This window comes from Filicampus tigris, chromosome 1 (assembly GCF_054856515.1).
Source record: "Filicampus tigris isolate MCC_2025a chromosome 1, RoL_Ftig_1.0, whole genome shotgun sequence".
Lineage (NCBI taxonomy): Eukaryota > Metazoa > Chordata > Actinopteri > Syngnathiformes > Syngnathidae > Filicampus > Filicampus tigris.
In genome coordinates, this window is record NC_141217.1 from 29,785,264 (window position 1) to 29,813,050 (window position 27,787).

The window sequence follows — 27,787 nt, forward strand, 5'->3', positions numbered from 1 at the left end:
TACAAGAGCGAGAGTTGGCAATGTAAGCATTTCACGATAGATACTGTGTCAAGAACGTGAGGGTTTACTTTGCCTGGGAGTTCATCGGGAGCAAAAAATATAGCTGAATGCATTGTTTACGTTTTTATAATCCGCCCCCGGCCAATAGCTTTCCGGTTTACTTTTTCTAACCATAAGGAATAGTGACTACCGCCGCCGATGGTTTGGAGGGGTATTACATCCCACGCATGTGCAGAAGGTACTTTAATAGTCAGCGTCGCTGCCTGTCTTTGCGGTGTCTTTTTCCAGTGCGATGTGCTGAGAGTCGGCACGACGCCACAGGGGGCAAGAGTCAGTCACAGTTGGCCAACATCAGATTGGTCTATCTTGGCCCTAACCGTCTGATATCACCTTGGTGAGGAAAGCATCCCAGAGGAGATATGGAGAGGGACGAAGCCCGTGCTAAAGTGAAGTCAATTGAGGAGGACTACATGGGGAACTGTTTGAACCACCTTCTTTCCACTGTTCACTTGGGGGAACCTGAGGCTTCTCGCTAACGGCTGTTGGAAAATGGAGTTGTTTGTTTACATTCAACCATCATCAGCAGTAGCTGATGCGAGTGATGGCGCGCATGCAGTGATGGCAAGATTACAAAGTCAGCCTCCCGCCGCTCACATAATGGTCAGTGGAGAGTTCCATCATGCCTCCTCTCATCCATTCACTTAGTCACGTTAGACTAATCAAAATTCTGGACCCCTGAATGTGAAGGGAGCATGCAGCTCTTCTTCTCTCTTTCCACAACGTCATGTACCTTGACACCACCAGCAGGCCACTGGCCGAACTGAGGGTGGCCAAGAAGGACTGTGACAGCTCTGACAGAGGAGGCACTGCAGATGTATTTTCATCACAGACGGGTGATATGTTGTTGAATAAGTATATTTGTTTACACATTTATGTATGCATTATTTTATTATCCTTTTATGATTAAACTTGATGTACAGCACTTTTGTTTCTTTGTGTTCTTGTACTCTTGGTTCTTACCAACAGTGCAGTAATAATTGTTCCCTTTACACATGCGCGTTTGAATCACAAGCGTGAGGATTGTCTTTTCCCATTTCCTTGGCACTGCATTTTTTTCACAACTCAGTTATAATGGCTTGGCTTGTGTAGAAAATTAAGATCTGCTCATGTGCTACGTGGGATTGCTACAGAATATGAAAACAAAAGTGTCATTTTTTCAAAAATAAGATGACATGATATTCATGCTTAAGTAATAACAGCTACCTAGTGGCGCCACCTCTTTTTTTCCTGAGGGGAAAAACAAAAGGCATCTTTATGTGTAGAGGTGTTTATTTTTTAGTTGAGACGAATTAAGGCACTGCGTCTGACGATTATTCGTTTGGGCAGCACAATGGACTTGTGGTTAGCACATCTGCCTCACAATTGACGTTTTTGGCTTAAATCTCGGCTGCGGGCTTTCTGTGTGGAGTTTGCATGGTCACCTGATACTTGCGTGGTTTTCCTGCTTGCAGTCTAGGTTCCTTATAATAAGTGTGGTTGTGAACGTGAATGTTTGTCTCTGCCTATCCTCTGATTCACTGGTGTCTAGTCCACGGTGTCCACCTCTCCACCCAGGTCTTCAGCTCACCCGAAAACGGATCGTATATTTGGAAAAAATGAACACAAACTGCAAATGTTAATATTTAGTGGACGTAGACGCAAACATGTTGACAGGTGAAATGAGCCTGTGTTCTTCCTGCTGCTGTCAAGGGGTTGCCGTGTCTAAAGTTCACACAGAAAACGATGCCTCGTGTTCGTGTGTGTTTGTGTGCTCTGCAAACAACTTCTGCAAAATACTAATTACTGAGTACTTAGTGTGAATGCCCTTTCTATTGGGTCCCTTTAGTATAAACATTCATTATAGCTCTTTCTGCATGGCCGTCATCATTATTCTACCAAAGGCCCCCCAGGAGTGAGCCGAGGCCAGGCGCTGGGGCCAGGCTTGGGGGGTGTGCGGGGGTTGTGCGAAACCGCGTAGAACCAGAGCACCAGGACCCGGTAATGCACACAAGTGATATTTGTGAGCCGAGATCAAAAAGCATTTACCTTTAGATGTTTCCTGCTATGAATATTCAACATCCTTATTGAAATCTAATTTGGGTCTCCTTGTCTCAGGGGTCTTTTCATCAGTGCCTGTTGCCTGAGGCCACAGCTGATTGACAGCCAAACTTTTGTAAAGAGCAGGGAAAAAAAAAGGCTACGATCTGGTGGTGTGAGCGATGTGAAGCTGGAACAGATGAGCGGCGGGGGGGGGGGATACGGGGAATGGCCAGCAGGGGGTGGGAGGCATTTAACCTCCTTGCTTGCATTCACAAACAGAATGCTGTGCTTCTAGTTGTTTGCTAATAGAATAAATATTTTTGAAAGGTTTTATCAATTTAGGTTTATCCACACGACAGTATTTACCATTTTCACCTATGTCGTTTAGTTGATATAAACTGGGGACAAACCTGCACACTAGTAAGCAAAATCTTTTTTTATAAATGTATATATTTTTTTCCAACCGATCAACATAATGTCTGTTTGCTTCTATATTTAAACTAATCCACCCGGATAGAGGATGTGTGATCGGTGTCTTTGCAGAGATAAAATGCAATTAATTTGTTGTGTTGGGTAAAGAAAAGATTTGTCCATATTTACACAGTTGTGACACCTCCATCTGACGCTCCCAAAAACAGGAAAGCATTGTGGGTTTTTTGGTGTTGGTTTTTATTTTAGAATGGTATTCCTAATCCGGAAGGGTACCCCGGCTGTAGGCGGAAGGCGATAAATGGACCCCAAATCTCTGATAAAAACACACATTCGGGTGTCTCTAGATATATATTCATACACACATACTGTATGTATCTAGACATATACACATATACATAATGTATATACACATACGTATATCATCATAGTCGAGTATGACTGTCCTCCCTCTTGGTCAATGTGGGTCTTCAGGTGGCCATAGATTCTGGACCCAATTATTCTGCTGCAATGTGGGCAAGGGAAAGTAGTAGTGGTGGATTTGGGTTGGTCCTGTTTGGTGGTCGCTCTCTCCTTCCTGAGTCTGCGTTTGTCCTGTGCAGCACGATGGATGGAGGTTAGTGTTATACTGTGCAGCACCCTCACAGGGACGCACGTACATATATACACATACATATGTATACATATATGCACATACGTATATATATATATATATATATATATATATATATATATATATATATATATATATATATATATATATACACATGTATGCACATACGTATTTATAGATATATACATATCAGTCCCTCCAGGATTTCGCGAAGTTGCAATTGCAACTATTAATACAAAATCAAGAAAATCCCGCGAAATCGCACTTTCCCACAACTTTGTTTAAACACCGCAAGTTTCCCGCAATGACTATGTTTTAAAAATGAATATTCCTCGTCAGGTTGGGGGTTATTTTGTCTGGAATTGCTCCGCGGGCTACGTCACATCCTTTTTCAGACGATGGGGGACGTTGACAGCAGAGACGTGGAGCAGAGAAAATGCAAAGCATTTACCAATTAAAAACACGGCATAGGACCATGCAAATCAATTTCCGGACGTCCTGCACGAAATCAGGGGTAAACTATTTTGTTCTAAATGCAGTGTGTAATAGATTATAAAAGAAAGTCATCCATTGACAAATCACTTCACGATTGTATCGTTCCAATCACATCTGAAAAGTTTTGAAAGAAACATCACACACTAGTCACTACAAATCCTCGCAGAGGCGTTGGAAGCGAGATCTTTCGGGAGCACAGACCGAATTAAGGTAAGAAACTGTTACACAAAATGTGTGTGTGTTAAAGCTAGAGTTGTGCAATATGCTGGTATAAATCAATCATTAAACCTGTCTTCATCAAACAAATTTGAAATATGTGCAAATTGATCAACTGAAGAAGCATCACTAACTCCCTTGTGTACAAAATGTTACTCGTGTACAAACTCATACTTTACTTTCACACTAAAAATGATTGTAAATGTACTATTGTAAATGTACTACATGCTCCTAAGAACATTCAGGACATCGTTTTGAAAATTTGAAATATTGCCCACCTGTAGTTATTTCACTGTACAGGTTAATGATGTGGTATTACATTTTATCAAGGCACGCAGTTGGGGGAATAAGTCTAAGAGTGCTAAAAGTATTCACTTTCTTCTCAGATGTGTGAAGTTATCACCATCCCACTGTCTGTTTGTGACCACCCTGCTATGAGGTGATCCCCGAGAGAGAAAGTCATCAATGGATGACCCAATCCGGGTTATCATCAAAAAATATATTTTTTTAAATAGTAAAAAAAAATATTTAGCTACAATCTACCAGAAAGAAGAAGAAGCACAGAGGAGCCACATTGAGAAAAAGATTGTTGCCGTGCGCGTGAAAGTTTAGTCGGAACCGCCGATGGATGGCCATTTTAAATTAGAGGCGGACCAGCCTAAAGAGGGGTACTATTTTTTCCCCACCGGAAAAAAGGCGAATGACGGACAACGGAAGGGTACCCACGCTGCAGACGGATGACGACTAACGGACACTCAATTTGTAGTAAAATGCACAGCGCTGGTTGTCCTCATCTGGCCAGTGGGTTTTTGGCATAGTTTAATGTTATTGCTGTGCAGGAGCAGGCTGTGTCCCTGAGGGTTCCATTAAAATGATGTCCCTCTCAAGGCCGAATCGGCTTGCTCTGTAGATTTAACATCAGCCATATGTGTGGCAGGAGGAAAACAGCTGATGAGGTTTAATTGACACAAATCAACATATTTGGTTGTGTGTTTGTGTGCCGGCCGGCGTGATAATCGGCAGTGGGGGTTTGCAGTCGGCATTTTTTGAACAGGTCAAATATGGATCAGACCCCAGTTGGACAGGAAAAAGAAGCCAACAAGACACAGTAACATGCGCGCTATATAATGTCATTATCTTGTGATATTTATATGTAAATATTGGGGCAAACATTTCAAATATAATTACGTATTACATAGGATCTGCCGAAAACAAATTCTAAAGGACAATTGAAAGACCCTTTCCTGCTCCAGCATCTAAAGGCTAGGTTCAGATTTCAGGCAAATGCGACCCAGAACTGATTTTTTTGCCCATATGCGACCTGTATCAGATTTTTTTAATGACAATCTGAACGGCTCAGTTCAGATTTTTTCAAATACGACCTGGATCGCTTTCATATGTGGTCCTAGATCGGACACGCATCTGATTTTTTGCAATTTTAACTATGTTCCTGGGAGGCGGCACGGTGGTCGACTGGTTAGCATGTTTGCCTCACAGTGCAGAGGTCTTGGGTTTGAATCAAAGCCCTGGCCTTCCTGTGTGGAGTTTGCATGTTCTCCTCGTGCCTGCGTGGGTTTTCTCCGGGTACTCCGGTTTCCTCCCACCTTCGAAAAACATGCATGGTAGGTTAATTGGACACTCTAAACTGCCCCTAGGTGTGATTGTGAGTCCGAATGTTTATTTGTCTCTGTGTACCCTGCGATTGGCTGGCGACCAGTTCCGGGTGTACCCCGCCTACTGCCCAAAGACAGCTGGGATAGGCTCCAGCACCCCTGCGACCCTCGTGAGCATAAAGCGGTATAGATAATGGATGGATGGATGAAGTTCCTGGGATTGAATGGCTGTACTGTGAAAAGACAAATACATATGTCAACGGCAGGGAATGAATTAAAGGGATAGTGTGTAGAAATTTTTCATTTTTCAATGTTCATTTACCTCAAAAAACTCTATTAATTTAAAAAATATGCAAAACAAATATATGTTCTTTCATATCATTGTACATTTTTTTTTTATGTATAATCGTAGGTCTAGTAATTGCTTATTATATTACATGGGTCGTGCCTCAACTTTGAGGTGGCTGACATGATTCACCACCATCTCTCTGCTTCAGATACACGTAGACAGACCACAAGATCACAAATTTGCTGCATCAATGACTACAGCATGTGTAACCAATACAACACACTTATCTCGTCCCTTAAGAGAATACTAGAAATTGTTTGTGATGACATTTTTCTAGCAACTCTGCTGAAGAAATTGAGGATAGGCTTGCAAAACGTGGTCTTTCTGAGGAGTGCGTGCTTCGAACTTCGATTGTTGCATTCTAATAGTTAACCACTAGACTAATTTTACACACTGCGCCTTTAAGTTCATCCATGAGGGCAGTAGGTCGGGGAAAAAAATGCACACCAAACAATAACCTCTTGTGCTCATTTGAGAACCATGCCAAAATGTTTATGTGCACCCCGGTTATAATCTCTGTCTAAATGTTGCTCCACCATTTGTATATGTACTGTAAAATTATTTTTTTTAATTTCAATCGCAACGATCAATGCTAATTGTTAGCCCATCTACGGTGTTTTTCATTGTATGGGTTATGATTAAGCTAGCATTCCTAGGACAAAGCTATTTGGTTGCTTTAAATACACAAAGTGACAAAATCTTGTCAAAAGAGAGGAATCCCTTATGGCTGCAAAAGAGGTAGATAAAATGCCGCATTATTCCTTCCTATATAAGTGTAATGAGCAGTCAAATACTTTGTTCACAGTACAGCTACTTCTCTTTTTCAGACTTCGGTGACTATACAAAACAAAGAGGGATTATAAAGTAGTGAATTTAGTTTTGTCGGAATGGTTAAAAGTAGTAGTAAGTCACAAGGGATATTCCAACAGTGAGCTAAAAGGCGCAGCGCAATTAGCACATAAAGCCCATCAACGGCTCCCAATATCACAGTCCTCTAAGGAGCGGCAGACTTATAATGCCTCCTGATCTATTACCACAAAGTGATTAATCCTCCCCACACAATGACCACTCTTCAACGGGGCCTGTATATTATGAGGTGGCCCTTTATGGCAGTTGAGTTTTGCGCTAATTAGCATTCAACTCAGGAAGCAGAGACAACCCCTCCACCAGGAGAAAGGACAGGAGTGGAGATGGCGACACAGTGAAATGTCATTAACTTGATGTTAATTACTAATTAATGGGGCTATTTCATTTACATGTATCTCTGGCTCGCTGATGGAGTCTTTTAGTGGGTTACTCTGACTGGCCGACGAGTTGGAGGGGGTGGGGGGGGGCGGGTCATATCTCTTTCTGCTGCACTCTGCTTACTTTCTGCTAATTAAATAGTGGGTCGCTCATGGTTACGTCTGCTTTTACAAAGCCATTTTCTGTCAGGGAGAGTGCCCAAACAAGCGGTGCACCGCCTCACTATGAGCGAGGCTCTTCGATCATCAAGCCGACCAATTTGAAACTTTTTGTTACTTTTGCTGACCCCTCCCTTTCACGGGCCACCTGTTTCTATGGCAACTTAGCTGTTGTGTCCCATGAGAAGGAGTGGGCTGGTTTGACAAGCGTCTGGCCATTCACACATGGGCAGTGTCAGCGAGCCAGCATGGCACACAGTGTAATGCCATATGGTACCACAGCATACAGCACGTCCTGCTGGCCTGGACGGTTTTTGGGCTGGAGTAGTCCACGAGTGGAACCAGGACTTACTGTAGAACCGGTTCAACAGATGATGTAGTGCTTTGGCTGTGAGGTCAGGTCAAGTCTGTCATGTTCCCTGCAGAAAAAGCCTGGAGCTTTGCACTTGCCTTATAATAGACACTTTACTGCCTCCCAGTGGCATTGTACAGAAATCACATGAAGATGCCTCAAATATTGCAGTCATTCACAAGTGTTGGCAAAATATTTTATTAAAAGTTAATATATGCTTTTAAATAACAGCACAAGTTAAGTTTTATAACACTGCATTTTTGCAGTACCACATTGTTCATTTTATTCTAATATCAAAACTCTTAGGAGAGCTGTCTGAAACCACATTAAGCAACTGCTTGTGTAAATGTTATAGGATAAGTGACAGAAGCGGAAAACAGAAAAGACAAGCAATGCAGTAAAGAGTACAAGCATCTGAGGAATACTAATATTTGTTGAATAGAAAAGGGAACAAATGTGTTCAAGGCATTCACACTGAGGAAAGTTAACAAGGTAAAGCGTAGGGCAGGACAATTAAAACAAATCTAAATTGTTATTTCGATTTTGGCTTCTTTTGATCTTTCAAATGTTATAATCGAAGAAAAACAATTTACAGACCGGCACAGTGCGTTTACAAGTTCCCGACACTGTGAAGGTACCCTGAATGCACCATGTTGCTTGCTACAAAGTATGTGATTTTGCCGTCTGTAAGCGTCCATTAAGCTGTTCAATGACACTCCAGTTGGAGTTCACTGTAAAACTGAACACACAACAAAGAGAATTCGACACATTATATATTTAAATATTAGACATGTTTCGTTTTTTTTTTTTTAATCATTAGTGCTAATACTAAAGTCACCGTAATATCTCAATGAAGTGCTAATAGCAAATTAGCATAAACTTTGGGAGTGATATTCCTTCAAATAACAAATATACGCCCACAAATGCTGTGGCAAAAGTGTGTACTGCGTCCATGCACGGCAACACACTGCCCCTAAGAGGCCGAAGTGTGCAGGAACAAATGGTATGTGTTACTGTTTTTTTCAATTGCTAATAATTTGGTATAATTATATTTTACTTTTGACGTATTTAGTTTCTCATTGTCCTTTCAAGCTATATTTAAAGTTGAATTTTCAAGGTCTCAAGGAATTTTCCGTTTCCTCAAAATTCAAGGTTACAAAGATCCAGATTTTTTGTTGTTGTTGTACCAACACACATATCCATATGACATGGCACATAATTCAATCCCAGAGATTCCAGGTTAGCCCAGTAAGTCCCAAATGAATGTAACATAACAGAGGTTTTCCTGCATTCAAAATTGCGCGGCAACAGCCTCCAGCTAATTTTATGTCCGCCCCCAGCCAGAACGATTGGTATTGCTTACCACAGCGTCAGAATGTAGGAGAGGACAAGTCGGCGACGCGAGGGTACTTAAATCCGTTTTCAATAAGGAGTGTACGTGATTGAAACATTAGTTTTTATTCATCTTACAGGTGTTTGATGGGTTTGATTTGGAGTTATATTAACGAGGTTTTGCATAAGAGTGGTTGTATTGTATTGTAAGTGGCAACTGGCAAGGTAGATATAGGTGGTCCCGTTAGAGAACACATATTGTATTCCAATTGACAGTTTTTTTTCCTTTTTCTTTATTGCAACGACCGATAGCTGCGTCGAGAGAAGCAAAAGAAAAACACAAAAAGGTTCCTCGCGTTCTGCATTAGACTCGGGGTGCGGTCCGTTCAATGTCCACCCACACAGTAGGACATCTCAAAAACCCATAACTCATTCAATGCATTGCACTGGAAGCAAGCAGGAAAACCCCTGCACAAGATACAATAACTACCGTATGATAAAGCGATTCAGGTAATGCTTCAATGTGTCCAAAGATGCAAGGCATCTCAGGTGTGGATGTAGCAGAATGCAAATGCAAGAGGCTTCAATCCATCCATCCATCCATTATCAGAAATTTCACATGAAATTTACAAGGTCATTTTCTACTTGACAAAAAGAATAGTGCGTTCACGAATAAAGTGTTCAACGTGCAGGGATGAATGGACATGAGGCTATGATGATAGTTTTGAGTAGTTGTGAATAAATAAAAAGTTTGGAAATCAATGAAAAATCATTTTAATAATTGTGATTTCACTCTCAATCAAAATAATCATTATTTTTTTTCCATAATCGTTAAGCCCTAGTACAATGGATGTGCACTTTCAGATTGTGTCCAATGTCATCAATTACGTTGAAATCTATTATTGTAACTAGCCTCATCTCATTTTCTATTGCTGACCCTACACAGAGGCTATATGTGATTAAAAATAGTAATGACGTTTTCACTGTGATGCAAAACAATAGAACCATATTTGGGCCAAGGAATGACAAGGAATGTAGTGTGCGATGAAAAAAAAAGAAGCCCATTACAAGATGCATAACAAGGATGTGCCTTTGTACGTAAAGGTCAAGCTGATTGGCAGAGAGACAATGATCACAACACTGTGACTCGCAAGCAGGCACACAAACACAAATGCATAGATTGGCAAAGTCAAGTAAGCACCTGAACTAGACATCCAAACTTTCAACAGCAAGAGTAAATGCTACAAGCAATCATTTACAATTTCTGTATGTGTGACAATAGAATTCAAAAAGGTCTTCGCTGTTCTACAAACTGTAGATCTCCCATTGTCCTGCGACACATGCAACATTCATCATGTCAGTGTGCAACAAGTTGACAGCAAAGCAAAGGGCATGAGGCGACAGAGAGAAGAGACATCTCCCAAATAAGTCCAAATATTTATATAAATATAAATAAAACGACAATAAGTGCTGCTTTCACCAAAGTGAGACTCACCTAATGACTCGTCAGGTCTATCAGGTTTTTTTTCCCTTGCCATTGCAAGTTAATATATTTATTCTCTCTAAAAATAAACCACACAGGTCTTAAGCCATAAAAATATAGAAGAGTACTTTATTCTAAATAATTAAATTAAAAAAGTAAATTTTCAGTAACTTTGGTCTTTCTGCTTTTGAACATTTGCTGAGACAGCAAACAGGTAGGACACAATCATTATCTCAAAACCTCTTCACCTCATTGGAAAGGAACATGTAACCATAGTGATTGGAACAAACAGTTACAGGACATATGAGCGCTGCCAACAACACCATACATAATAACACAAGGAAGAGGCAGAACAAAAACGATTTAGCATTTTGTAACTAGGATGCCACTCAAGGATGAGGTGACATTGCTGAAGCACTTTCTTGAAATTACGAATACTGAAAGTGCATTACTCAATCGAGGCCAAAATTCAAATCTGGATCAACAACAGGGATGAACATTTTTGACCAAATGTTCTTGATTGACAATGGGGACAAGTGCCCATCGATTAATTAGCCTCAATTACTTTAAGAGGCATTAACCCATTAAGGCCGAGAGTGCATAACCACGTTTCTACCACTAAAGCAAGGAGCACTGTTGCGTCTTTCTACACTTAAAGCAGCACTGGGCAAGAAATTGACCTTAATAATTTTTTTCACAACTCTTTTGATGAAACATTGACTGACAAGTACAGTAGTTGAATGGGACTTCATGCCCTGAGGAGGTCTGTATCGTTTTTACTGGCACAAAGCAAGTTTGAGGAAGGTGGGATCAACCCTGGCACAAAAAAAATATAAACGTCCCGAATTTCTTTACGGCATACTCACTTCCTCCTTCCGCTTTAAGGACAGCTCAGGATTTCACAACACTACGCGCTGGCACGCATGGGAAATGTGGTTGACTTTTGTAAAACACTACCGCTTTTGTCCACATGTCGCCGCCATAATCAACAAAAACTGACATACGACACAGTGTTGCTTTAAATCCGGGAGAGCATTAATGTCATTTTCTTTTCTTAAATCCAATTCTCTGTCTCTTAGCCAATGAAATGCATCAGAATATACACGTGATGGTGTTGTGAGCACTCGGACGATGAGCGGAATTTTTTGGAGCCGTAATGCTGGACGCAGATGATTGCGGGAGCTCTGAAATAAGTGACGGTAGCAAAAAAGGTGACGCGCTTGTGGACTTCAAACCAGTGGAACCAGTCGAATGTGTTAAACGGTTAAGATAAACAGTATGTTTGTAGACAATAACGATAGCGACGGCTGTGTAACAGAATATAGGATGGTAATTATCACTCAATTTTTTTTTTTTTTTTTTTTTTTTTAAACAGTGCTTCTCACATTTTTGCTTGAAACAGTAAATAGTAAACTCTGTCCTGTATGAAAGCCACATGTCTAAGCTCTCAAATTCTTTTGGAATGACGTTTCTATCTACTACAGGGGCTCATCAATTACTTTGTGGGTGTTGAATTTCTGAGAGAACCTCAGGTTTAAGCGGGTGATTCCAAAATCTAGGGCTTTAGAGAGATGTTTAGCCAGGTGCCTTAGGCCTTAATGGGTTAATTAAAATTAAAGTTCACAAATATACAGAATTGTTTCAATCAATTTACTGACTTATTATTATTGGCGTCCCGTTTCCCCAATATTGTCACCCTTCCTAGACTCCGACATCCTGTGCATGACTTGCCATCAAGATTTCCAAATTGAACTGAAAAATGAAGGCTTTTAAAATGTAGAAAATCTGAAACTTTTTTGCAAAATTGAAGACCCATTTCAGGATCTGCACCTTCTTTGGAATCCAGACCAACAAATTTGACTTGATTTCTCTATGACCAACATCCCACCCCTGTATAAAGTTTCGTATTTCTTAAGTAGTGTCTGTTTATTTCTGCAAAAAACATTATGTACCTTAAAGTGGAGTTTGCTCCCATTTTATTCACTTTTTGTAATATTAGTTATAACAGTCATAATGACTTGATAGTGACTTGATAGTAGTACGTGCTAAAAATGATCATTGTTTTTTTTTTTTTTTTTTTTTTGCTTATGTCACTTCTTTAAAATTAAAAAAAGCCTTTGGTCTTTAATGTGATGTCTGTAATGCACCCCAATAACATGAAAAAAAAAATGGACATAAATGTTTTTCACAGGACAGCGACAATATTTACCTAATACTACTGTCAAGTCATTAGAGATGGGCATTCTGTCCCAGTGATGTAACGATTAATCCGTCTGGGAAGTCTTTTAAAAAGGACAGACCAAGGAAGGACGGAAGTGGGTTTTCGTCCGTCCCTCTGTTCATCCCTAACCGAGTCAAGTACCTACTGAACGTTGTTGTGTTGGGTTCTTTTAAAATGCCACGCCACTGTTCTCTTCTGCGATACCACGGAGCCGCCTTTATTAACTGACTGCACAACACTTTGTGCATAGGAAATTAGGCAGCTATTGAGCTTTAAATAATGTTTATGAGTGCAGGGACTTTTTTTTTTGGTGGGGGGCGGGGAGTTTCGGACCGACGGAATGCAAGGATGGAAGCGCTTTAAAAGGATGAGGACGGACGGGGTCGGAGGATGATTATTTTGATATATTTATGAATAACGAGGGAGGGACGAGGACGGAAGGGTGTCCAGGTCGCGGACGGAGGACTGGCAAAAAAGGGTAAATTGCCCATCTCTGCAAGTCATTATGACTTATGTTTTAACCTAAATGACAGAAAGTGATTTATTTTTGAAAACAGTAAATTCCTCTAACTGCAAATTGAAACTACTCTTAAGCCTGGTTTACACAATAATTAGCCCAATCTTAGGCCAGAGTCTCTCCTCCCGACAATCATAAGGACGCACCGATTATCGTACTGGTTCTAAAGACAATCTTATCAGATATTCCTGCCGTGTGTGGTGCATTCAGACTGATCTCGACCACTCGGAAGGACATCTGAGCTGCTCCGATCTCAAATCGGGGATATTCAACTTCTATTCGACTTCTCACCGAGTGTGGTGTACTCTGAGGACAAACGAGCACGCAACCTGTTGACAGTGACGGGCAGCCAATCTGAAAGCAAGGTGACGAGGTGGCGTAAACAGTCACGTCGCAACAAAACTTCCGTGCTCGTGCTGTCTCCACTCCTCTGACCTACACCATTAACTTTTTACGTCAAAATCAAACCAGAAACTATCCCTGCTCTGTCCTCTTCGTCTGCCATGTTCGTTTCTTTAAGGTTTGATTCTCAGAGGTTTTCTCGTCTGACCTGGGAATATTCATGAGTGAAATCGGTTCGTATGTGACGTGTTCATTTTGCCGTATAACTGCCTACCACACACTTTATGTTCCAATTTTTTATATCCATGATTTTTTTATCTTCATGAATGGGGTGTCAGGTTTTGGAAGCCTGCCGACAATTGTGAACCAGAGCTTAAGTTACATTTAACGGCGATGTGCTTTTTGTTCACCCTGAACGCCTTCCCCAATTACCAGCCTCCCTGAACGGTCCCTGACACCATGCTGTTTTTGTTATGATTTGAGGTGCTCAATTTATATGAGTAACAATATGCAAACACCGCAGTGTGCTTTGTGCGTATGTTGTATGAAGTATGTGAGGGAGAAAGAGTGAGAGAGACAGACAGACCTCCCGTGTGGAAAATGCACTTCCTCCAATGGGACAATCAAGTCTGGTCTGGGACCAAGTATTCAAATATGGATGTGGTGATGGTGCATCTTGATGGAGTCTATGTCGACGCGGCGGGCCTCAGCAAAGGCCGAAAAGATGCAGAGGCCGAGCAGATTGACGATGGTGATGAGGCTAAACATGGACGCCCATGAGCCTGTGGTCTCGATGAGATACCCCGAGAAATACACCAGAAGGACCCCTGCACACACAAGAAAAACTAGATAAGGCCAAAGAAATGAAAGGCATGTGTGACAGCGTCACGTTGTCGCTGGGAAAATGTCACAGTTCAATGCAACTCCCTCAGAGGACCAACGTCTGTCATTCTGCGTTGTCCATTATTCATCTGTCGCAGACGCCATGATGCTGCTTTGTTGATTAAATAAACATGACACACAGGAGGCGACGCCGCTGACAGCACGTGAGCTCAAAGTCATCATTTTGAGTGGTGGATTAATTATTTGACCAAAGGGTGTGTTAAAAGCTGAAAATATTTAATGGGGAAAGATTTATGTTGTTTTCCCCACTGTTGTCAAATAAAAGAAACTCACCTGAGAACGCGCCACATGTGTTCATAACACCTGTCAAAAAAAAAGAAAAAAGAAAAATACAGGCTATGTTCAACTTTTTATATAAAATGATCCTCTTGTGGAGGTTTTCATCCAAGTATTGTTTTTCGCTTACCAAATAAGGCCCCTGCACACGATGGAGCAAGATCTTGAACGTTTACAGATACGCCACTGCAAAGCAAAAGTGTCATTAGCTCGCGTCGTTCAGTTGAACAGTGTCAAACATGAACAATAATAAGTTGAAAAACAGAAAAGGCGTGAAAAGATGTGTTTAACATGAAAATAAAAAAATGAGAAAAAAAACATACTGAAAATGGGGATAAAAAGGGAGACAATATTATGCATGCCACTTGAAACCAAAACGTCACCAGTTCCATTTCCCTGACGACTACGCCTTCCAGGGAGGTCTGTATGAAATTCAGAACCGAATTGAGAGTGACCCCTAAATTCCAATTCGATTCTTGAATTTCAGTTGAGGTGGAAAACAGGAAGTTGAAATACAAATTGCATGAAGTACAGTAGAATTGAAATTCCATGAAATTCAAATAAATACATGTTAAACAATATTTATATTTAACAATGAAGCTTCACAGTATCAGAGATGCGAAAAGTACTGACTGACATTCTGTACTTCTGTAAATCTTACGTGTTGATTTCTGCTTCTGCTGTACAACGTTCAGAATTCAACTCTATAATAAGAAGGAATTGTTTTCACACAGAAATGCTGAAATTTGATTCCATGACAAATCCCCTACGTCTAGCAGAGCAAGTAAAACATGTAGCCTGAATTTGTCGGAAAACAACTGTTGAACCGTGACTTTACGGAGTGACGGAATGCAAATAAAATAAAAACATGCTCATACTTTGTTTCTTCCTGTGTAGGAATGTGCCCGATCTGGTATGCCGCTTGAAGTTGTGACACTGCGCACCAGTAGTCATAATTTAGAAATGACCAAGTGAAATCCTAACCCGGAATGTCAGGTATTATGTTGCATAAAAACTGCTAGATTTTTGAAATACTTGCGCTTATAGTTTATTTCAAACCGATTTTGTGGTTCCAGCATCAGCTCAAAAGGTCACCTTCTTGACACAGCTGACGGTGTATGTGTGTGTGCGCGTTTAAGTCTTCAATTCCAACCCATTATTTTCCATAACTCCCACTAGGTACAGCAGTCACATGGTCATTTTGTTATTAAGTAGCATCATATTTTGAACATGTTCAATATTTCTTTGCTACAAGAAAAACTGTTTGAGACCATTACAATTGTTGGAGAACATCTTTGCGACCCTTTGCGACCTTGAATGAATCATGATGAAAAAACAACATTCGCTAGATGCGCACACACTTGCAAACCTTCACCGCTCAGGAGATATGGCCTTTACAGGCCTTCTTACACAATTTCAAGATCCATCTAGAATTCTGAAACACCCACTATGCGTAACCTGGAAATATGTGCATAACCACCAAAGCGGGATGATTCGGTGAAGTCTGAGGGTGGCCCTAATTTCCGGATAGTGGAGTTTCCTGAGACATGCAAATTCCATAAAGTACCATTTTGAAACTATGTCACACATTGACTGTTAAATCCGGAATTTATCACTGTTACCATTAATGACGCATGAAACTAAAAGGTGCAAGCAAAATGGCGATACCTGTGACTGAAGGTGGTGAGGCCCATAGTTACCGACACAAACACAATGGCCCAGACGTATGTGGTGTTTCCACACAGAAGCAGGGTAAACACGCTGGAAACCCCCATCGAAAAAAACTACAGAGACAAACACATAGAAAAACACATGAATCAAAAATGTTAAGGTCGCACCATGTTTCACGCTCTGGTATGTTTTGGACAGTGACACTACCTGCATCAACTTCCTCACCGAGGCCGTATCATGGCCTGTGGGGGTGACATTTTGACAGGCGCTTGAGTGAAATGATTATTTTAAAGTAGCGATGCCCGCAGAGTTGACTTTTATACCTTGACTTATGAGGTGGTCAGACAGGTAGCCACTAAAGACTGATGAGGGGATTGCAATGAACCAAGGAATGACATTGAACACCCAACCCTGAAGGGACAGAGTATCAGTTAACCACAAAACACATTTGGATATATTTACATAAAGTGGAAGTCAACATAAACATATTGTTTTAAGAATATGTTCTATGCAGGCCCACTAGTTGAAACACAGCATTCTGATTGATATTGTGTTTGTGGAATAGGAGTTAAGCAACAAAATCCACCCATTTTTAGCCATCTCCGGGGGCGGCCATTTTGTCACTTCTGTCGACTGAAAATGACATCACACTCAAGGCTCAGATAACGAACAATCATAGCTTAGCTTCAGAAAACAGGTGAGCCGTGATTGGTCGTTATCTGAGCCCTGAGCAACTTCGATGTCATCTTCAGTCAACAGAGGGTGACAAAATGACCGTCCCGAGATGGCTAAAAACGAGTGGATTTTGCCGCTTAACTCATACTTCATATTAATCATATTGTCTTGTTTCAACTAGTGGGCCTGCATAGAACATATTCTTGAAAAAGATATGTTTGGGTTGACTTCTCCTATAAGTTTTAAAATGCATTTACTTCTGCTGTACTACTTTCCTCATTACATTTAAACACCACAGGAAAATATAACTGCATACAAGATATATTTGTATCCTCAATCATTTGCTTTTGCATTGTTTTGCATGTTCTTCCTCCACAATAGCAATCTTGTCTGCTGCCATTATTGTATTTCCTGCGGTCCATGACGAGGAGGGAAGTGCAGCCATGGTAACTAAATTACTGTACCGTATTATGATGGACAAGGACAGAAAAGTATTGTGTAACCACAACAAGGGTACAAACCCACGGCTCTATGTTTATTTAACCACACAATCCAATGGGATTCAGGAACAAAAGTATGGCATGTTCTTGGTTCTAAGAGCATCATCACAAGTGTGTCTTCGTTATTTTCCCCTCCTCCTTAAATGGATCAAGTTACCTTAGCATCAGGGAATGTGTCTTTAAAGAAGGTTGGCAGCCATGACAACAAAGTGAAGAATGTGCTTGCTGTGCAAAGATGTGTAATGATAACAGCGCTGGTCAGGAAATAAAGCAAAATAGAGAAACACAAAATCAAGGGCAACAGGCATTGGCAACACATGATGTAGATGTATACAAAAACAAGGTGCAATATGTTGCTTTGTTTTTTCAATTTAAAAGCCAAAGTTGCTGTTGGTTTCCTGTTAAGACCAATTCATTCCTGCCGTTAAATGTAACTGCCAACATTTACACAAGTCAACAAATTTCTATTATTTTTTTTTAACCAGAGATGCAGGTCAACTTTTCCAGATTTTTTTTTTTTTTGCGCTGATTCCAAATCGGCCTTAAATTTTTCTCCGGCACATCGGGTATTCATAATAATATAATAAAGGTTATCTAATTTAATAATATATTTAGTCATACTTATGAATTGAGGGTTAGGTTTTGCAGCAGGTGGGAATTTTTCCTGAAACGTCATAGCTATAAATAAAGTATGCTAAAATCCATTTTGTGCAAGCTTTTTTAGGACAAACTAGGAAAAAAAAGAAAATCCCTCAAAAAGCTGATGTGCTAGAAAGTAGAGACATTTTTTGACCCATACGGGAGCGCATAACCGCGTTTGTACCACTAGAGCCGGGAGAGCTGTTGCGTCATTCTACCTTTAAAGCCGGGAGAGCGGATACGTCGGTCTCTTTTTTTAATCTCTTAGCCAATTTAATGCATCAGAATATACACGTGAGGGTGGCGCGAGACCGCGTAGGATTCTCTGATAAGTAACGACAGTGCTATATAGACGACGCGCACGACCAGTGGAACCAGTCGAACGTGATATGATATGGTTTGTAGACAATGACGACATAGATGTCTTTGTAACAGAATAGAGGATGGTAATTACCACTCGATTTTTTTAAAATTAAAATGGTGCTTCTCTGACACATTATTTTTACATCATCAATTGAAACAGTAAAAAATAATAAATTCTGCCTGTGTGAAAGCCCCAGGTCTAAGCTCTTTAATTCTTTTGGAATTATGTTTCTGTCTGCTACAGGGGCTGATATATCAATTATTTTGTAAGTGTTGACCTTAGGTTTTGGGGAGCTGTTGAGACAGGTGCTTTAGTCCTTAATGGGTTAAATGAGCATCAAACATAAATTTAGGGTCACATAAGACATTTCCAACTATCTGTTGGTCAGTTTTATCTAATCTGTTAATCTTCCATCACATCATAAAATAAAGTAAATTAGAACTTGTTCGGAAGTTGAAAAACAAACCTTATAAAAAAATGTGTCGTTGGAAAACTGTTAAATTGAGTAATAGAGTCCTGTAAATTGCAAACTATACAATGTTCTTGGTCTGACATTGAAAACAATAACATCTGAAAGTCTGAAGAATAGTGGTTATTTGCACTAAATTCATTTGAGTTTACATTTCTTTGAATTTAGCAACCAGTGTTGGCTATTACGTAAAAAACCTGTAGTGTTCTATAATAGAAAATAATGACTAAAACTATGTCATTGGGACCATGATTAAAAACATTTTCCTTTCACTCCTGAAATGGGCCATATAACTTGCACTGCTTCATTAAAACATGAGGTGAGAAATGGTAAGGTTCAACACCAGAAATTTGAAGACCGCTAAACTGCTTACTGGCAATCCTAACCAGATGAAGATCTTGATGAGGATAATGCCATTCAGGTGATGGATACAACTGAACCTTAACCTTTTTAAGGTGCCCGGGTTTTTCAATAAAATGTTCTGTTTTGACATCACAAAGGTTGCAGCTTGAAACTGGTTAGAGTTGTTGCTTGGTGCAATTTTGCTACTTTGGCGCTTAAGTCATTCACTGCCAAAGACAAATTTATGTCTTTCCACAGTCTAGCCATTCAATCCCAGTAATTTATTTAGAGTTTTTCCAACTTTTTTCAAACGTTAGGGTAAAAGAGGGTCTGAAAATGTCTGGCAGTGAATTAAAGGGTAAAACACTGCAATTTGGACCAAGCAGGTGTATGGTAGTTCAACTTTTACACATATTCTTTACGCATGATCTCTTTATCGTTTTCTTACCAGACTGCAGGTTGTTTGAAGAGCCGTAACCAATGCCTTTTGTTCAATTTGGACTGTGAACCACCACTTCCCAAGGACTCCAGAGTGATGATTGGCCCTGCCAGGAGACAAGAACACAGATGGGTTTGCATATGAGGGTACACTGACCTAATTTATACCAATAAGAATGGACACCAAACACCACAGATAAGACTAAAAAAACCTCACTTACCTTCTCCTCGGAGTAAATATTTCCACATGCAGTATGCCCACATGACTGCCAGCAAACCCGACACATAGAAGACGCTCTCCCAGCCGTACAAGTCCAGCATGAGGGAACCAGCCCCTCCGATCACAAGGGTGCTGCAAAAGGTCACACAAGCGCACATGTTCCGAGGGCCCCTTCTGCGCGACATATTCCTTATGCAAGACCTGACTCACCCTAGGTAGGAGCCGCTGCCCACAGTACTCATGAGGAAGCCTCGCTCACTCTCCACCACCTTCTGAGAGCACAAGCTTGCCAAAGAAGGGTAATGAACACCTGCAATCAATATTGCACAAATAAAGCCCCCAAAATATTGAAGCAAAGGTCTGATCTAGACAAGATGCACAATGTGTTTGTTATTGTGCTTGGAAAATGAGACACGTCTTTACTAAGGTATGCAAACTATCACAGCTCTACATGAGTTGTGCAATATCATAAGGGAACATGCAATCTTCCTATTTTTCTTCCCAGCCTTTTTTCATTTTCCAGTGTCATCATTTTGTACGAGCCTTCTCAAAAACGCTGCCTATTACTCAACTCAACTTATCTTTACTAACATAGCACTTTTACTGTCACAGCTGTCACTGTACACAAAACATAAAATAATACAATGACAAATAACCAAACAAAAACTTCTTCTCCAATCAAAATAAACTATAGCTCCCTTCACATTGGCATACTGGAAATGCAGAGTTTTATTCCCTCATTGCAAATGTGTTTGGAGCGGTTAGTAGATGAGAGAGGAGCAAGATTGACATCTCATTTAACCAGTATGTTGCAATCACAGCGAGCATGACTCTCATTTAACCAGTATGTTGCAATCACAGCGAGCATGACATCACTCACGTTGGCTAAAACTGAGTTTGAAAGTAAATGAGCCACTGTTGGTTATGTAACAGCCGATAATTCGTCAGTTGGCAAGTAACACAAATACAGATAGATTAGTTCAATTCTCCAGTTCCATTTTGTCGTCATTCTCATTTCACTTTACTTTCCTGCAAAATTGCACACCACAAGCTCAGAATAGTATAATACATAAAAAGATGTCAAACTCAAGGGCTGGGGGCCAGATAGGGCCCGCGACAGCATTTTATGTGGCCCGCAAAGGCAAATCATGTGTGTTGACTTCAAGCCTTTCTTCCAAATTGTCTTCACTTTTAACACTACATCTGAGATATCGCAAACATTCGCTGCCAATCCCTCCTTTAAAATAAATTGAAAAGAGTTGAACAAACTATATACAGGCTTCTGATTTCAAAACTAGCTATCCATCAGTTTGCTGTGTATATGTGATATGTGGAACGTGACAAAAATTAGTTTGACACCTCTGGTATATAACAAGCTGGTAAAGTGGTATTGGGTGTTGCAGTATTGGAGAGTTTTAACAAAAACGAGTACAAATGTAAAGTATTAGCAAAAACACCAGAACTGGAGTCTGTATCGGTGAATCCCTAATTGCCGTTTACTATTTTTTTGCGTGTGCTTGTTGTTGTTTTACTTGATTAACCTTTTTATTATGTATTTATTAAAACAATGGAACTCTGTGGCAGTAAAAGTATTTGTCTTCCTCCATGCTATAACTGTACTGATTGTCATTAGGTTAACTCATTAATGCCGGGACCGCATAACCGCATTTCTACCACTAAAGCCTGTAGTGGTGTTGCATCTTTCTATAATTAAAGCCTGGAGAGCATTTACGTCATCAGAATATACACATGGTGGTGTCGTGACCCCTCGGAGGATGTCACAGAACTTTTTCGATCACAATGGCGGACGCGCAGACAATCGTGGGAGCTGTGAAAAAGTAACAACAGTGATATAGACGATGCGCTTGTGGACTTAAGCAGTGGAACCAGTCGAACGTGACATATGGTAAAGATATATGTATGTAGACAATGACGATATCGACGTCTTTGTAACAGAATAGAGGATGGTACTTGCCACTTGATTTTTTTTATTAAAAAAAAGTGCTTCTCTTGCACTGATACTTTATTTTTACATCTTCGATTGAAACAGTGAATATGTGATAGCCACATATCTAAGCTGTCAAACAGGTGTAGCTAAGAGTGAAAGTCACTATAATTTCTACAGAAAAAATCCAGTTCCAGGATTTATCAATGTACCGGTAAACTGAATTTTTTGCAAGACTGGCCAAACCACTAGATGTCTGTTGAAGCATTCAAGTAAACACGGTCATCCTGTCAAAATTAATCTCAATGACAATTAAGGTGGAACTGTATCTCAATGAGCAGCGAATGCTTGCAAACGTTAGAGCACATTGCGAATGTTTTCTTTGTCAGGATTTGTTAAAGATTGCAAAGACATTTGCAAACAGTTTTAACGGTCACAGTTTTTCTTGTCAGAAAGATGTTTTGAACATGTTCAAAATGATTTTGATGGCGACAGGAAAAAATGTTTGCAACCATCAATGCTATTTGCGCACATCTGCAACCTTTAACAATCCCTGATGGAAAAAAAAAACTATTCGTTGCGTGCGCAAACACTCGCAAGCAATCGCCACTCTGTGAGATACAGTATGGGCTTTAGGGTGTCATATAGTGTATGGGCTTTAGGGTGTCATATAGTGCAATCAAGCTAGTTTACCTTGTAAAAGGCCCATGAGGAACCGGGCCAGTGTCATTGAGAAGATTGGCTGCGAGCAAAAATGAGCCAAGATGGGAGTGAAGGCTGTCATAGAGCCCCAGGCAGCAGCAGAGAGCAGGAGGACTTTTTCTCCTCCCACCCTGTGAGCACACAGTTAAGTACTGCATTAGCATCAATCTTCCATCCATCATCTCCCGCTTATCCGAAGTCGGGTCGCGGAGGCAGCAGCTTCAGCAGGGAAACCCAGACTTCCCTCTCCCCAGCAACATCTAGATCGACCGGTAAATTGAGAGCTTCGCCTTTCGGCTGAGCTCCTTCTTTACCACGACAGACCGATACAGGGTCCGCATCACAGCAGACGCTGCACCGATCCGCCTGTCGATCTCCCGTTCCATCTTACCCTTACTCGTGAACAAGACCCCAAGATACTTGAACTCCTCCACTTGGGGCAGAATCCCATCCCCGACCCGGAGAGGACCATGGTCTCAGATTTGGAGGTGCTGATTTTCATTCCGACCGTTTCACACTCGGCTGCGAACCGCTCCAGCGAGAGTTGGAGATCGCGGCTTGAAGAAGCCAACAGTACCACATCATCTGCAAAAAGCAGAGATGCAATACTGAGGCCACCAAACCAGACTCCCTCGACACCTCGGCTGCGCCTAGAAATTCTGTCCATAAAAGTCATGAACAGAATCGGTGACAAAGGGCAGCCTTGGCGGAGTCCAACCCCCACTGGAAACGAATCCGACTCACTGCCGGCAATGCGGACCAAACTCTGACATCGGTGGTACAGGGACCGGACAGCCCTTATCAAGGGGCTTGGGGGCATACTCCCGAAGCACCCCCCCACTGAACTCCCCGAGGGACACGGTCGAATGCCTTCTCCAAGTCCACAAAACACATGTAGACTGGTTGGGCGAACTCCCATGCACCCTCGAGGACCCTGCTGAGGGTGAAGAGCTGGTCCACTGTTCCACGGCCGGGACGAAAACCACATTGCTCCTCCTGAATCCAAGATTCGACCTTCCAACGGACCCTCCTCTCCAGCACCCCTGAATAGACCTTACCGGGTTAGGCTGAGGAGTGTGATCCCTCTGTAATTGGAGCACACCCTCCGGTCTCCCTTCTTAAAAAGAGGGACCACCACCCCGGTCTGCCCATCCAGAGGCTCTGTCCCCGATGTCCACGCGATGTTGTAGAGACGTGTCAACCATGACAGCCCCTCAACATCCAGACCCTTTATGAACTCCGGGCGGATCTCATCCACCCCCGGGGCTTTGCCACCGAGGAGCTTTTTGACTACCCCGGTTACTTCAACCCCAGAGATAGGAGAGCCCACCTCAGAGTCTCCAGGCTCTGCTTCCTCAGTGGAAGGCGTGTCGGTGGAATTGAGGAGGTCTTTGAAGTATTCTCCCCGCCGACCCACAACGTCCCGAGTTGAGGTCAGCAGCACCCCATCTCCACTATAAACAGTGTTAATGGTGCACTGCTTCCCTCTCCTGAGACGCCGGATGGTGGACCAGAATTTCCTCGAAGCCGTCCGGAAGTCATTTTCCATGGCCTCCCCGAACTCCTCCCACACCTGAGTTTTTGCCTCAGCAACCGCCAGAGCTGCATTCCGTTTGGCCAGCCGGTACCTGTCAGCTGCCTCCGGAGTCCCGTAGGCCAAAAAGGCCCGATAGGACTCCTTCTTTAGCTGGACAGCATCCCTTACCGCTGGTGTCCACCAGCGGGTTCTGGGATTGCCGCCACGACAGGCATCGACCACCTTGCGGCCACAGCTCCGATCGGCCGCCTCAACAATGGAGGCACGAAACATGGTTCACTCGGATGTCCCCCGCGTCCCCCGGGACGTGGGAAAAGTTCTGCCGGAGGTGGGAGTTGAAACTCCTTCTGACAGGTGATTCTGCCAGACGTTCCCAGCAAACCCTCACAATACGTTTGGGTCTGCCAGGTCGGACCGGCATCTTCCCCCACCATCGGAGCCAACTCACCACCAGATGACAGCTCGGCCCCTCTCTTCACCCGAGTGTCCAAAACATGCGGCCGCAAATCCAATGATACGACTACAAAGTCGATCATCGAACTGCGGCCTAGGGTATCCTGGTGCCAACTGCACATATGGACACCCTTATGTTTGAACATGGTGTTCGTTATGGACAATCCATGATGAGCACAGAAGTCCAGTAACCGAACACCGCTCGGGTTCAGATCGGTGGGGGCCGCTCCTCCCAATCACACCTCTCCAGGTCTCACTGTCATTGCCCACGTGAGCATTGAAGTCCCCCAGCAGAACGATGGAGTCCCCAGGTGGAGCGCCCTCCAGCTCACCCTCCAAGGACTCCAAAGGTACTCTGCACTGTTATTTGGTGCATAAGCACAAACAACACTCAGGACCCATCCCCCCACCCTCAGGCGGAGGGAGGCTACCCTCTCGTCCACCGGGGTAAACCCCAATGTACAGGCGCCAAGCCCGGGGGCAATAAGTATGCCCACACCTGCTCGGCGCCTCTCACCCTGGGCAACTCCAGAGTGGAAGAGTGTCCAACCCCTCTCGAGAGGACTGGAACCAGAACCCAAGCTGTGTGTGGAGGTGAGCCTGACTATATCTAGTCGGAACCTCTCAGCCTCACACACCAGCTCGGGCTCCTTCCCTGCCCCTGAGAGGTGACATTCCATGTCCCAAGAGCTAGTTTTTGTTGCCGGGGATGAGACCGCCAAGGTCCCTGTCTAGCATCAACCTGTCACTATGATTTTGGTGCATGATACATGTTTCACTTGAATAGGAGTCATATGTCGACAAACGATGACACCCACCGGTCACTGACGTAGCCTCCGAACACTTGTGTGATGCAGTAGCCCCAAAAGAAGCTGCCCAGAACCATGCCAGACTCCCTCTTGCTCCAGTTGAACTTCTCTGCCATGCTGACCGCACAGATGGGCATCGCCACCCGGGCACAGTAGAGTAGGCACGTACCAAGCAGGAGCACCACTGTCCATACCCTTGCCATTGGCCTGCACAGGAGGAAATGCACCATTTTAAAACAACACATCTTATTCCGGTGCCATCCATGCACTATCACAACAGATAAAATGCTGTCAATAACTAACTCTTATTTGCTCTGAACGAAAGAGATGCCTGATCGTTATTTATATTATATTATATTAATATATATATTATATTAATATATATATTATATTAATATATATATATATATACACACACACACACACACACATATACACACACACAACTTTCTTTTTAGTCTTTCAAATCAAAGTGGAAGACTTAAGTTTGATGCTGCCTTTTATGTTATCCTTTCACATCCTGTTTCATTGCCTTAAGTCTCATTGCACTGTAATTTTCTTTTTTATGTCCTCTTTCTAATCAACTGTTTTAATTGTGTGTTGTTCCAATTAAATTGTTATGTCAAGCACTTTTGAATCACTGTGTTGACAAAAACTGCTTCACAAATAAACTTGCCTCGCCTCATGTAAAGTATGCGCCTTGGCTCAACAAGGTTGGAAACAGGTTTAAGCTATGCCGTGGGAAATGGTCCAATTTCGCTTAATTTATCATTTTGTAGTACATGTATTTAGTCGCGAGTAAATTGAGACAAGATCATAATTCATATCATAATCTGCTCTGTGAAGTGGACATATTTTTGGTGACATTTTTGTTTGGTGTTGTACATGAGATTGAATGTAAAAAATAAAGATTGGAAAACAGAATTTTAAACTACAGTACATCACGTTCAGTTGCATTCGTTTTCACATAAAGAAGAGATACACTGGGCAAGCTAACGCCTACTTCCAACTCAAATGCCAAGCGTCAGAAGCAAACGTTAACGACGCAACAGCCTTTTAAGTTCCACACCATTCATTTAATTATAAGTGAAACTGTTTGATTGATTGTTTGTTTGTTTCACTTTCAAATTAACATTGGAAACTAGCTTGATAGGTGGGTCGTCACAGTCAACAATCAACGTTACCTTGACCAGTTATTGTTGTGTTCGGCCCACTTCTTGTGACATCCTGGGACCCCAGTCTTGTCGGCCGGATGGTTCTCCTTGGGACAGAGCAAATCTGGACCATGGTTCTTGCCATGTTTTTGAATCACTGCCATTCAACGCGCTGTCTGTGTTAGCGGCAGCCTCGACCGTCGGCTTCAATTTCTTCCTGGCAGTGCAGACAAGAAGACACGGCGGACTTTCGGCGTTCGGAGACACATATCTCGCCGTGAAAAACCTTTCAAGCACGGCCAACCGGAAACTGAGCAGAGGAGTCTGTTTTTCTTGATGCCTCACTGAGATCCACGTGTCAGTTTTTCACCTCTGCACGTATTTGTGTGGTCAGTAGAGGGCGCCCAACAAGGAAGTAAATCCGAGGGGAAAGTGAAGCCACCGGCGGCCATCTTACGTTGCCACGCACAGCCCTCCTAATTTGAATGCATTGATTTCTTCGTGGCGGCACGGTAGTCGACTGGTTAGCACGTCCGCCTCACAGTTCAGAGGTCGTGGGTTCGATCCCGGCTCCGGCCTCCCTGTGTGGAGTTTGCATGTTCTCCCCGTGCCTGCGTGGGTTTTCTCCGGGCACTCCGGTTTCCTCCCACATTCCAAAAACATGCATGGTAAGTTGATTGGATACTCTAAATTGCCCCTAGGTGTGATTGTGAGTGCGGATGTTTGTCTCTGTGTGCCGTCTGTCTGCGATTGGCTGGCAACCAGTTCAGGGTGTCCCCCGCCTACTGCCCAAAGACAGCTGGGATAGGCTCCAGCACGCCCCGCGACCCTTGTGAGGAGAAGCGGTACAGATAATGGATGGATGGATGATATCTTCGTGGCGTTTTCACGTTATTTTCTGTCTCTACGGCGAACATGCCACTGTGTATGGCCCACGGTTGTACAAATAAGTCTAGAAGCACTGTGATTTAATTTAATTTTCTCGAGTGAAAGTTTAGTCCAACTCGCCGACGGACTGCCTTTAAAAATTAGAGGCCGGACCGGCCTATAGATGGGTACTATTTTTTTCTCCCCAGAAAAAAAGACGAATGACAGACGACAGAACGGTACCCACACTGCAAACGAATTTTTAGTGAAATACCCAGCTCTGCCCACTAGTTGGAACAAGGCATTGTGATAAATATTGCGTTTGTGGAATAATTAATCCATTCGTTTTTAGCCACAACCGGGGCCAATCACAGCTTGC

The 27,787-nt window shown here is 42.3% G+C and overlaps 1 protein-coding gene across 1 annotated transcript; it reads right to left on the reverse strand.

Moving 5' to 3' along the window:
- Positions 1 to 7,731: 7,731 nt before the first annotated feature.
- On the reverse strand, positions 7,732 to 26,928 carry slc17a9b (solute carrier family 17 member 9b). The gene is made up of 13 exons (XM_086030959.1): positions 26,572 to 26,928; positions 25,397 to 25,594; positions 22,580 to 22,719; positions 20,152 to 20,251; positions 19,943 to 20,073; positions 19,732 to 19,828; positions 17,627 to 17,723; positions 16,618 to 16,705; positions 16,502 to 16,536; positions 16,292 to 16,407; positions 14,754 to 14,809; positions 14,621 to 14,650; positions 7,732 to 14,271 (listed from the first exon to the last, which is right to left on the reverse strand). Exons 1-13 carry the CDS (start codon positions 26,703 to 26,705, stop codon positions 14,093 to 14,095), a joined length of 1,401 nt encoding a protein of 466 aa, XP_085887085.1. The 5' UTR covers positions 26,706 to 26,928; the 3' UTR covers positions 7,732 to 14,092.
- Positions 26,929 to 27,787: the final 859 nt, after the last annotated feature.

What these genes read in the sequence shown, in the direction of transcription:
- slc17a9b (XM_086030959.1), bottom strand. Translation starts at nt 26,705, where the DNA reads ATGGCAGTGATTCAAAAACATGGCAAGAACCATGGTCCAGATTTGCTC. An exon ending in GGCAGCGGCTCCTACCTAGG is followed by an intron (nt 20,074 to 20,151) that starts GTGAGTCAGGTC and finishes GACCTTTTGCAG; the next exon opens with CACCCTTGTGATCGGAGGGG. An exon ending in TGACCACCTCATAAGTCAAG is followed by an intron (nt 16,537 to 16,617) that starts GTATAAAAGTCA and finishes TCACCCCCACAG; the next exon opens with GCCATGATACGGCCTCGGTG.